The sequence below is a fragment of the Lepidochelys kempii genome, chromosome 7 (genome assembly GCF_965140285.1).
Source record: "Lepidochelys kempii isolate rLepKem1 chromosome 7, rLepKem1.hap1, whole genome shotgun sequence".
NCBI classification, from domain to species: domain Eukaryota; kingdom Metazoa; phylum Chordata; order Testudines; family Cheloniidae; genus Lepidochelys; species Lepidochelys kempii.
In genome coordinates, this window is record NC_136386.1 from 20,583,066 (window position 1) to 20,595,726 (window position 12,661).

The 12,661-nt window shown below is 40.8% G+C and overlaps 1 protein-coding gene across 3 annotated transcripts in view; it reads right to left on the reverse strand.

Moving 5' to 3' along the window:
- Positions 1 to 511: 511 nt before the first annotated feature.
- SLC6A6 (solute carrier family 6 member 6) overlaps positions 512 to 12,661 on the reverse strand; it is a 73,581-nt gene continuing 61,431 nt past the window's right edge. For all 3 annotated transcript variants that reach the window (XM_073351301.2, XM_073351299.2, XM_073351300.2), the window contains 3 exons: positions 12,102 to 12,202; positions 9,506 to 9,676; positions 512 to 7,222 (listed from right to left, as the gene is read on the reverse strand). In XM_073351301.2, the coding sequence (XP_073207402.1) occupies positions 7,082 to 7,222; positions 9,506 to 9,676; positions 12,102 to 12,202 (413 nt within the window). In that variant the 3' untranslated portion in view covers positions 512 to 7,081. The remainder of the gene's footprint in view (positions 7,223 to 9,505; positions 9,677 to 12,101; positions 12,203 to 12,661) is intronic.

A 12,661-nucleotide genomic window follows, 5' to 3' on the forward strand; every position in this document is an offset into this window, starting at 1 on the left:
GCACCCCAACCTCCTGCCCCAGCCTGGTGAAAGTGTGTGAGGGTGGGGGCGAGGGAGGATGGAGGGAGCAGAGCTGAACTTAAGGGAAGCATTGGAGTGAGAGAATCCAAATCAAGGAAGTTGTGAAGACTTGAGCAAGGCTGAAATGAAGCAGATTGGGGGAAGTCACTGAAAATTTTGAGTGAGTGAGTACGAATAACCATCCACTGTCTTTGGAACTTGACCACGTTTGGAGGTGAGTTCACCGATTGCCAAGTCTAATAGTAGTGTAGCAGTGAGGACCCAACTGAATGAAATATGGTCATTTGAAAGTATCCTATTCTGAAATCTATTCCAAAGCATAGCGTGCATTTTGCGTATTTTGCAATAAGCACAGAGCATAACAGGTTGTCTCCTGTTATTTGAATCTTAAAAATAACTGACAAATGCGTTTAATTTATAAAGGAAAAATTTATTTTCTGTTATAAGGTGATTACAAACTCCATCTAAAAAAGCAAAGATGACTTAAAAATATCAATATACATTTTTATCTAAAAATCAAAACAGATACTGCAAAATACAAACATTTACTGTATACACAAAGGCTAGTTTTAAGGATTGAATTACACTCCAGGATCTTATTCAAATACAAACAGTCCTGCTCAGAACAAAACCCCATTTTTTTTTAAAAATTATTGTTAAAGTTTTTAAAAAGGTCAGGTGACTTCAACATCGTCACTCTTCCACGTGCTACTTATCACATACTGTAGTTACAGTTATTAGGAAATTAAATAAAAAACAAAAATCACCACCACCACTGTTTTTAGCTAAATACATCAAACAAGATGGACCACTGCTTACTATCTGAAGTCCCTGGAGATCTATCAGGTAACAATCACAACATCACACTGAAAAAAAAATCCGAGCAAAACAATGAGCATTTCAGAGCAGTACTTCAATTAATCCAATGCTAAGAGAACATCCTTGAGTTCTTCGACAAGAGCAAATGATGGACCCACCTCAATCTGTCCCACAACATTCAGCCTCCCAACACCTTTTCAACACTGGTGTTCTGCCACTTTGTCTATTGTAAAAACCTTTTCACACCTCAGCTGCAGAAGATTTACAGACAACAAGTGCCAGGCTAAAGAAATCCAGTTTCTTTTCCTAGTTCTCCTGTACCCTCTGATTGGGCCTAAAATTCTGATTTTAATGGGGAAAAAATGGAAGGCTAAATTAACAAAAGTTTTGTGACTCCCTCCCCCCTGCACACACATTTTTCAACCTGCCTTCACAGACTTTGATCCTTACTTGATTCCAGGTTTAAAACCAACTCTAAAGCTATATTTTGGTTAAGCTTTTTCAGATCTTGTTTTAGCTTTTGATTAGAAATCGTTGAAAAATGCCACCTGGGTTTTATTTGATGTTTTTATGGAAATTTTTAAAGAATTTTTTTTCAAAATTTCCACTTTTTTTAAAAAAGGGGGGAGGCACTGAAAATGTTTTGACATTGTTTGCCTTTGGAAAAACTAGCACTCTTTGAATGAAACATTTTCCATTTGGCAGGGGGGATTTCCTTTTAAAAAAAAAAAATTGGACCAGCTGTAGTCGTGGTTGGGCACTGTCTTGGGCAAAATTTCTGCTGAAATTAAATTGTCCATTGAAATCAGTGAGCTTTTTAACCTGACCAAGGCATGCAGGATCAAGGTCTCATTTTATGCACTCAGCTTGTTTTCTTATGTTCTGTGTCCACAGATGCTTGAGTCGTGTTTATCTTTGTAGCTAGGGATTTGATCTGATGCTTTGATGTCCTCCTTAGAGTAGCTCAGAATAAACTAAAGAGTAATACATCACAAAGCTGTAAACCCAGCGTGTCCTATTTAACATTAATTCCTCTGTAAACAAATTAGTACAATTAGGAGCGTGTTCACCCTAGATTAAAAATGAATAAATATAACAGATTAAAGGTTGTGTCCTAGTAGTTCCTGAACGCTTCTCAGCTGAGAGTTAATAATAACCTTTAATTCTAAATACAAGGCTTTGGCATCTAACTCTGGAAGAAATGGGCCCAAGCTGTGACCTTCAGATCCATATCTGAACTCTCTTTGGGGGTATTTTGGACCTGGGATTTCAGTTCAGCCTATGACAGAGGCAGCCATGAATTTTAACCTACGTTCCCCAAAGTTCAGGGTCGTTGGTTCTGAGCTTTTATTTCACCCCATCACTAGTTAAGAAGAGGTGATCTTGGCTCCTTGAGGTTTAGGCTTCTCGCCTATGAATACTGGCTAACCTGTCCCACCCTACTTCAGTGCACTCTTGTCAATCATCAAACAAGGTGGGGTGGCATTGTTGCTGCAGTGCACTCAAAAGAGCTTTTCCTTTGCACACTTTTCTTTGCCAGCAATACCTGATCAGATCATCTCCCAAGAATGCTGTAAATACTTTGAAGACTGGACATAGCAGCACCTCCCCTAAGGCTGTTTTTAATTGTGGTGGGGGTCTCATTTGAGATGTGAACTGAAAACAGTTGTTTGCTACAGGGAGTGTGCCAAATGCACTGAATTTCCTCGGTGTTAGGTGATGGCCAACTTTCTTCCCAGTGCACTTGAAACACTTTAGTAGTCTGTGCCCTCCACTCAATACACCTCTTATTTAACCATTTATTTACACTGTCTCCCTACCTGACCCACAGCGACCACAAGCCATGGCTTCATAACCAGTCATTCCAGGTGTTCAGTCCCTCTCCCACTGAAGACAAACGGCGGTTAAGCTATTGGTATCAGTGGGTACAGGATTTGAACACACTTATGACAAAGACATTACCAAATTGTCAATTCTGCTCAACAACGTACTACTGACTGCTGGGCATTTCACCCTTCTTCAGATCTAGAGCTATTTGGGACAGAGGCTGGGTAGCCATGTCCATCTGCAGGTGAGCAATTAGGGCACATACTACATTAAAAACAAGCCGGAGTTCTGATTAGTCACTGATCATGTGATTACAGTGACGACATAAAATTCTCTGCCGTTGTCTTGTTAAAACGATTAGAAGGCCGCACTTTTTTTTGCAAGTGCACCAGTGCAGCTCACGTTTGCTGAGCCACTTCCCGAACCCACATTCAAGAGCTGACCTTCCACTGCAGTTTGGATAGCAACATATGTTAAGGTGGTACACAGAACTACTGTCCTTTTTTATTTTTGTTTGCTGCATAGGAACTGACCCATATTGGTTTCCATATCTCAAACTTCAGTGAGAACATATGGAAGCTCATAGATCTGTTTGGACCAGAGTCACCAATAGACAGGTGAAAAGGAAAATTAATGAGAACCAAAACAAATTCTGTTCATGAAACCATGTTGTACCAATACAGTCTACTGGTTACGTTATCATACTTTGTGACTTTTAATGAGATCAGGTGAGTGACAGGTGGACTGCAAGAGTTTGGAAGGTTTGGCTTAGATAAGAATCATAAGTTTTGATTATCTGCACTGCTTTGGTCTGAAAATCTTATGAGCGAAAGATTTCCCCCATGAAATTTTCAGTACCTGATTTCAGTGAAGTTGGAAATATTGCCATTTCCAAACCCAGAAGAAACCACTAAGTACAAAGGTGCATGAAATGTAAAAAAAGGCCAACATCTGGGGTATTTTCCCCTTAACTGAAATCAGTTCATCTATGATTAGTCATGATATTTAGTGCCTCCGCTGCAGGTAAAATAGGTCACACATTGCTACAAAGTGAATTAGAAAATTAGTTATCATTGCAACCATAAATACGTAGAAAATATGAACTTGAAAGAATCATTTACCTTTTGTTTTAATTTAGCAGACTATAATGTTGAAATGCAAGTTTACCACCAGGTAAAATGTAGATAAAAGCATTAGGAAACATTCTAAACTGTGAATAGGCTCGCTGGTGCTCAAAACCGTGGGATGGTGACCAGCATTGTTCTGGGTGACTGTTCAAGAGAAAGGAGGATTTAATAGCTCTTCATGAATCTGGCCCTTTCTTGCGGTCAGGATGAATAGCACAGTCAGGGCCAGCGAACCTTACACCAGCAGAACTTCGGTGAGGTCATTGCATATGTGTGTGAGACACTTTCACTTGGAACATGGAAGCGACTGATTTGAATGGCACAGTTTGAGTCAAAATGGCGCTGGGCTCTCGTTCTTGTTTATTTGTAGTTTTAAAGGTGTAGTATTAACCCTCTGGTTCCTAATGCAAATCCACCCTCCACCATGTGTGAAGCATGAAATCTCAATCTCAACCTTCAAACTATTTTTCTAATTAGTGTCCCTCTCAGATGTACCCCTTCTAGAGTATGTGTGCGCACACAAAATGTGAGTCTATAACAAAATATGTTACTGTAATTTACACTAACTGAAATGAGGAATTTAATTATGGGGTTGCTATTCTCACCTTAACTCATGCCATTGTGCCTATACACAAAGTATGACGAGATTTTGAGAAGGACAAAAGGCCTGATCCAAAGCCCACTGAGAATCCTTCCATTGACTGCAGCAGGCTTTGACTCAGGCCTTCTCCATTTCCACAAAGGCTGGAATACATAACATGTCTGACAGAGTTTTAGCTTTAATTTAGTTGCCTTTTGATAGCAAAAGGTTAAAGCAATATTTAACACAGGAATTGATTTTAATTGTTTTTTTTTCTTCACTAAAGTTCTCAAAATCCAATTTTAATCACGTTGGCTTAGAGAATTCTTCTGTTGAGGTGGTCAAGGCACCCCGAGTAGCTTCAGGGTGGCTTTTACCTTCAGCACGAGATGTGATAGTTGCCATAACAAATTATAAGTGTTTCATCTGCAACTCTCATAATACAGTAATTGGAAAAGAAAACAAAATTAATGTGGTGTTGGCTGTTTTTGTTGCTGGAATTCAGCCCCTCTGACTTAAAAAGAGACGCAAATTATAAAGACTCTCCAACTATACAAGACACTTTTTTTTTGGTCCCTTTCTTATTTCTAAATTGCCCCTTCCATTTTACATTAATACTAACACTACAAGTTTCTGCTGCAATGACCAGTTAGTGCCTGACCTGAAGGAAAGCTCTGTGTAGCGCAAAAGCTTATCTCCCTTACCAACAGAAGTTGGTCCCACAAAAGATACTACCTTACTCAGCTTGTCTCTCTAATCTCCTGGGACCGACATGGCTGTAACAACACTGCATACAGTTAATGCATGGGACATCTTTTTAAAAATGTCCCATGTAGGAATGTTAAGAACTGGATATGTTCACATTTAAACTGCAAAAATCTACCCATGGACAAACTGAACTGGCAATAGTATAAGCAGGTACAGACTCGGCTGCTGAAGCTCCCCCCAGATCCCTTTGGCTAGCCTAACTGTGGTACTACAATTAGGATTATCTCCCAAGTACCGTATCCAAATGGAAAGGGCTGGATTTCTTTAGGGAGCATCTTCTCAGCATGTATTGAGGTTTGTGAAACAAGATCTATCCAGATGTTTGAAATTCTTCACGGAGCAAATCTCGATTGAAATTCCTGACCTGGCCTATGTGATCAATTTACCTACAGCCATCCGGCTGTATTTTAAAAAACTATTTTAAAAACTGTTTAGCAGCTTTCTACTGCATTAAATGCTTTCTTTTAAGTCTAAATTGGAATGGTATGTAATGTTTTTTAACCAAAGAAAAATTACATACTTCTCAATTTACATAAAGCCCTAGTTTACAGTAGGTGGAATTCCCCCTTTTTTGTCCCTGATAAATGCATTACCCAAAAAACAAAATGGTGATAGTATGGTCCTCTGGGGCAAGACAGTCAGGAGACCTGAGTTCTAGCCCTACCTCTGCCACTGAGTTTCTGTAACCTTGGACAAGTCACTTTCCCTCCAGGACCTGCTTTCCCAACTGCAACAACAATAGTAAAATAAATACACAGGGATACCACTTTGAGGTATATGGATGAACAGCGCATAGGGGTGTGCTAAGCATTGTTGTTCTCTTAATTTAATTACTATTATTAAAAATGTGCCTGCTGGAAATGCCTGGTGTACAATATATACCTAGGCTGCTTTGCTCCTGTGGTAATGAATAACATGCTGGGTGTTAAGCTTGGTGCGATCATTGTCCTCAATATATTTTTCTTTTGCTACCAAAGACCAGCAGTTTACAAAATACATATATATTTTAAATTCCATAAAACACGAATGCTGCCTCTCCATAATTCAGATCTTCACTATCACACAGGCTGCTCCTACCATTCTGTTCGTACAAAGTGCAAGTTTAAACCAGTAACATCTCAGCTAACCTACGGCATGCTGGAAAATTAATGGGTCTGTGCACAAAACTCCTTCCTCAGGCAAGATGTCTTCTGTAGGCAATAAGTAGTTTCTCTTCTACTGTGACTGGACTTTTTACATGCTGCTCAGGAGGGACAGGTGTCCTGATTGGGTATTTAATTCCTAACTGCATTGCCCACCCCCATGCATTTCTCTCCTCCAGCTGACCATATATATATATATATTGACCATAGCAAAGGTAGCATCATGACTCAGAAATCGGTCATTCACCCTGCCTGAACCAGAGGACGAAAGCACTACACCTTTGAAAACCAATCCCTTGCAGCAACATCCACCTTTTGGCTGCTTCTTCTTCTTCTTTTTTTTTTTTTTTTTTTTTTTGCAATTCTCTCAACAGAGCTCATTCATGAGTTCTAGGGTTTGTTTACCCTGTTCCCAACCACACCAGCACCTAAAAAATTGCTTTCTGAGATTTGAATATATTGCTGGCAAGAAAATCAATTTCAAGTGATAAGATGTATAATATTCAGAGAGCTATTAACGTGTTAAAAACCCCAATGGTAGTAAATTCCTGTAATAGGTCTAGTCTGATATGAAAGCTGCCTCCTGCGCGAGGCTTCTGCTGTGATTACCTTACAAAATATGTAAAAAAAAAAAAAAAAAAAGAGAGAGAGAGAAAAAACACCACAAAAAACAACTTTCTCTGTGAGAAATAAAAATAAATCCTAGTGCAAATATAAAGCTCTGTAAACCCGGTCCTATGAGAATCTATGGTTAGTAAATGGCAGTTAAAGCAGGTTTATCCTCTCACAGAGAGAGCTCACATCATAGTCTCCACAATGACATGAGTTGGCTTAATCAATCCACCGTTAGGAGTTCCATTGGCGCAGAACGAGGTGGTGCTTTCTGTTTCTTTGGCCCACCGATTCATTTCCTTAGGGGCAGCCACTGCTTTTATTCTCTGAAAGGGGAAAGAGCAACAGCCAAGGGTTAGAAAAATGGCCACGTCGATCCGAAGAGCAAGAGTCTAGAAAAGTGTGTTGTCATAAAACATAGTTCTCTCCAGACGCTCTTGAGCATCTTATGAAGGGCTTCATCTCGCAGCTGCTTATCCGCAAGCATAGTGCTTACTACCACGAGCAGCTCCTGTGACTCTACCAATTAATCTGGCTCACTGTCAGGAAGTCCACTTTCATCTTTACCATTAAACCCAGGATCTGAATTAGGCTAGGTCATTAGTAAATACTCTACTAGCTCAGACCAGTAGTCCACTTAGTCCAGTGTCCAAGAATGGCTGATATCAGATGCTAACCAACCTGCCCAATAGGGAGCTTTCTTCCTTATCCCCTTCAATTCATAGTTGATGTATGCTCTGAAGCATATGGATATATATCCCCCTAAAGCTATTTTTATCCTATCTAATGTAACTATCTCATTATCCATGTAAAAGTTCAGTCTATTTTTGAGCCCTTGGCCTCACTTAGAGAATGAAACCCAGTATCTTTAAGGACTGGAGATCAGAGAAAAAGCATGCTCGTAATTCAAGAAAAGTTGTGAAATTACCATCATTAGAGGTATTTGAGGCTAGACTTGGCCATCAGATATTCAGGGATGCTATAAGATTAATGGAAACTGTACTATTGCTATGTAGCATTGCGGCCTACAGGACCCAGAATATCCTTTCCAACCCTAATATTTTATTCAAGAAGGAGCACTAGGGCCTCACTGGATGGGAAGTCAGAGAGCCTGACTAAACACAAGTTGAATTTCAGTGCTATAGAGTCTCCTCCGATTCATGTGTTCTCTCTCATTGTATTGAAAACAATCCTGCCTTTAAACAGGGTAGTTCATTGGCAAGCTGAGACCTTTCTTCTAGTCTCAGTTCACAAAGAAGGAACTAGATGGCATTTGACAAGTGGTTACCTCCTAAGATGATCTTAAAAGGCAGCTTTGGCTACTTTTAGCCCTCTTTCTGAATAGATGGTGAGAATGCAGACAGGAAAATAACATGCCCCAACAAAATGTCCTAGCCAGCACTAAAAAGACCATTAAAACTTCGAGAACGCACACATTCAAGTGTATTACTATGCTCTGGGAAAAGCTACTTTCTTTACTGAAAAAAAGCACAGTTTGAAGAGAAGATGAAGAAATACTGTGAAGGGCGAATAGAAGAATGTATTTGACTTGTCTTTGAGGTGCACTAAGCATGTATCTGCCAGAGGCAGGACCAAGCTGTAAAGTTCAGATCTGAATCCAAGTTTCCCCAAAGTTTGGGAGCGTTTGGAGCCAGTGTTTCATTTGGGTCATTTTAGACCGTGAGAGGGAGAGAGAGAAGAGCCAAAAAGTTCAGAAGAGTTTTCCTAAAATTCGGGAATTAAGCTTTTGACTAGAGATAAGGTCAGGCATGGCCTTCACATGTGGTACTAAATATCCTCAAAATTCCATGGGTTCTTTGGTGCAGATTTAGATTTGGCCTTCTCTCTAACTTTTCTATCTCTAATCTTATCTCTACTATTTTCCTACTGAACTGTGTGTTGAGCTCCCTTTGCCTTGCAAACTGAACTCTGGTGCACATAGGCATAGTTTAGTTTCTGTGTGAAACTAGACTAAAAAACAACTGTGCTCAGAGAGGGAACATTTTGTTGAACAAAAAGAACACAGCCATGGAAGGCACGTCATATCAGCTGATTTTTTTTTTTTGAGGCCAGAAGGCTTAGGTTTTAATCTAGTTAGATAGGATTCATAATGTTTGCTGAAAGATGATCTGAAAAGTGATTATTTATATTGGTTAAACTGAGATGTTCAACTTTGCCCTACCAAGAGCCACAATGGCAGCTTTCCAAGGGTTGTGATTATTTTGCATAACATGGATCAGGCTGCAGCTGGCCTATCTTTTGCATAGAAGACAGCTTCATGTCACAGCATGCCATGCTTCATCTTTATCAAGATGGAGAAGGTGGAGGCTAGCATGCTGGGGTCTGTATTCTCCACTGGCAGCCCTTCCATATTAAAGACATGGACAAGTGTGGGCCATACCGTACCTCTCCAGTGTGGCTTGCTTTATCCACTGTATGTTAAAATAACTTTCCTGGAGCCAAATCAACAAAGCAGATACAAAGAGAGTGGCCCCCAACTGAAGCCACCGTTTACTCTTAAATGTTAAACTTTTCTCTCTCTGTGTCTCACACACACACACACACACACGAAGTAACCATCCACCCACCATTTGTGTGGTCATTCTTACCTCAATAAGTGAGCCATCCGACTTTAAAATGCGGATGACCATGACCAATGGGATGCAGGTCATGGAGGAAAGGGCAAGAACCCATCCCAGGCCGATGGACCAGTCAGGGTATGTGTAAACTTTGTTGTAGGTCAGAGGTGTATACTTGACCAGAGAAAAGATAAAGCACGCCTGTAAGGGAAGGAAAACAAAACGAGAAGAAGGGTTATAGAATAGGTACTAGCATTGTGGATCCACTGCAGCTTACACACGATAGGGTATCACTGGGATCCAGAAAAGGAAGGCAGTAAAAGGCAGCACTGGCCAACTTTGCTAAGCATTTTAAACCATGGGAAAGACATTCTACACTGAAATTGTTACAAGAGAGCTTTATATGTGCATATTTATGTAAATAGCCAGTTAATAGATATGGTCCCAGAAGACAGCACTCAAACATGTAGCACAGTTCCTGCATTTTGTAGAACCAGTAACACTTGTGCATTGCAAATGGAGTTCTCTGTGCAGTTCTTTACTTTATCTCCTAACACTGAGCAACTTGTCCTCCAGCATAAAGATGCTTTATTTCAGTACTGGTTACTTTGCAAGGGAAAGATATGCTCTTCCCCCTTGCAAAATTAGGAAAACTACTTATTTCTGCTCTGCAACCAACACTAATAGGTTTTGTGCTACAGTCTGTATGCCAGGTTCTTGGATGCTCCTTAAATCAAACAGACACTTAACAGTGAGGTAGACTGCCATAAGCCCAGTGAGTCAGGTCTGCACTGCATGGGCATCCATACAGCACTGGTTAACCTCCAGAGTCCTGTTCCATCGTGCAGTGATCTCAGTGTAAACCCAATGATGGATTATAAGGGGATACGCTTTTCTTTTGTTGTTCCAAAGTCCTGGTCAGGATATTATGACAGTACTCTTACAGTAAGTATCTCCTTACTCACTTACATAGTCACTCAGTAAGTATCTCCTGAACTCCCCTCATCTGTGTTCACTTTGAACAGTGAGCATGGTGTTAGCCAATACATATATGATAGGTGCCATACATATATGTTAGGTGTCAGAAAGACAGGGAGGGAGATCACTTGTCAAGACACCTACACTCAACACGCAAGCTCACTTGCTTTGACAGTAAGGAGGTTTTATACCGAACATGTGATTCTATTGTGTTGCATTAACATGCATCAGTGAGAAAGGAAATATTTTCTCTCTGTGTGTGTTTGCAAGAAAACAGGAAATATGAATATGAGGGGGACTTGATTTTCTCCAGCCACTGCCTTGCATATAAGAATTCTGCTGCATTGAGGCCATGCTACAGCTGTCCACCTCAAAGTGTCAACATTTACACACCACTGGCATAAAAACTTCCAACATCTTCATCAAGACTAGCTGACACTGCTCCACTATAGATTTAGAGGGGTTGATATTACTGTCTATGCTTAAGGTTGCTCAATACTTCCCAGTATAAGATCCTGTTTTCAGATGTTTTATAACTTTACCAAACTTTAACCATTTGGGCTGAAGTTTTCCATGCTGAGTGTCTGCCTAAAGTTGACTGATAGATATTGATTGATTGGAAAATTTCAGCCAAAATGGTTCAGTCATTTCTGAAGACAAGGCGAGGAAAAAATATATTGTTTTGCCCATTTTGAAAAATTCTTGAGATCTTTTCTTTGAAATGCTCTAATGCCCCCCATACTTTGGTGTAGGGACTTGGAATTTGGCAGGAGGATGGCCTTTGTTTCGGACTTTTACCATCCCCAAGAAAATCTGCCCAAATTTGGCCAAGTTATAAATAAGCCTTTGAAAAAATCATAGTTAACACATGTTCAGCAGAGACTTTCTAGAGCTCAACACTAAAAGCTCCAACGATTCCATCTTCACTGACCATGCTCAAACCGCTCACAGGTCTTAGTGCTGACCAGACTGTGCATATACCATCCGCACAGGGTCAGGCACCGGAAATCAAAATAGGGAACCTATCTCTGCTCTCAGTGACAGCCCCCTGCTGGTCCTCAGACAATGTGGAGGAGGCAGCTGTCTAACTCTTATACAGATGAGACAAAGCTGGGGGGAAAAGTGGATTGACACAGGAAGCCTAGTGAGACTGTAAGTAAAGCAGGGAGAGGAACTGTGACTGGGACTTGGAGCTGAAGGGAGACTAGGACTGGCTGGGCTAGGAGCCAAGGACAGGGAGCTAGTTAGAGAGGAGGTGAGGCTAGGTGTGGCTGGGTGGGAAGGCTGGCACTGGGAATCAATGAGGGAAACAGGGTGGGGTAGGGTTGGGAGTCAGTTGGCTCAGGGAGAGCATTGAAACTGGACAAGGAGCTATGGGGAAGACTGAACGGACAAGGTAACCTTGCACAGGCAACCTTCATTCTGGCATTTCCTAACGTCTGAATGCCTGATTTTGCAGCATAGCTTTTTGTGTTATATATAATACTAAATGAGAAATGGAGCATTTCCAAACTGCGTGTACCCCTTTCAGTTGGGTACCTGCACACAGTGCCCTCTGGGAAGTTCCCCCTTACTGGACAAAAAACCAGGACAAAGGTTGGAAGAAGAAACATGTGCAAGATGAGAAACAGTGTGATTCTGTACTTACCACGCAAAGAAGTGGTGTGATTACAATCCAGCTCCATTTCATCCAGGGACCAGGTCTGTATCCAATCATATCTTCAATGGCATCGTAAATATTATCAGCGCCTGGAATACATAGTCACTTGGTGATTTGGTGAAGAAAAGAGCATTATCAGGAGCCTGGATATGAAAGCCACATAGTATAGGACATCAGTAACCAACTGGTATTGCACTAATACAGCTGCACAGTTGTGGCTGAGAAGGAGCTGAAGAGGAAAAATAGTGGCTTGTTTTGAGTCTATGGGAGCTGTTTGTGTTTAGAGAGGAGTGTCTGTGGCTAAGTGCATCAGATGCACTGTTTATATTTTCATGGATGCTAATTTCCATAGTAAAGAGGAAAGGTTACATTACAGGGCTGTGTACAATATTGTTCAACAAGCGTGATGTACAGGAATTTCAAAAAGGCCGCGCATGGTGGCACTGAAAGGTTGAGGGAAGTCTCTCTTCTCATACTGTTGCAGTAGAATACTGCGTTACTACAGCAGAATACTAACCCCAGAACTACAATGGAAGTTGGCAAAAGTT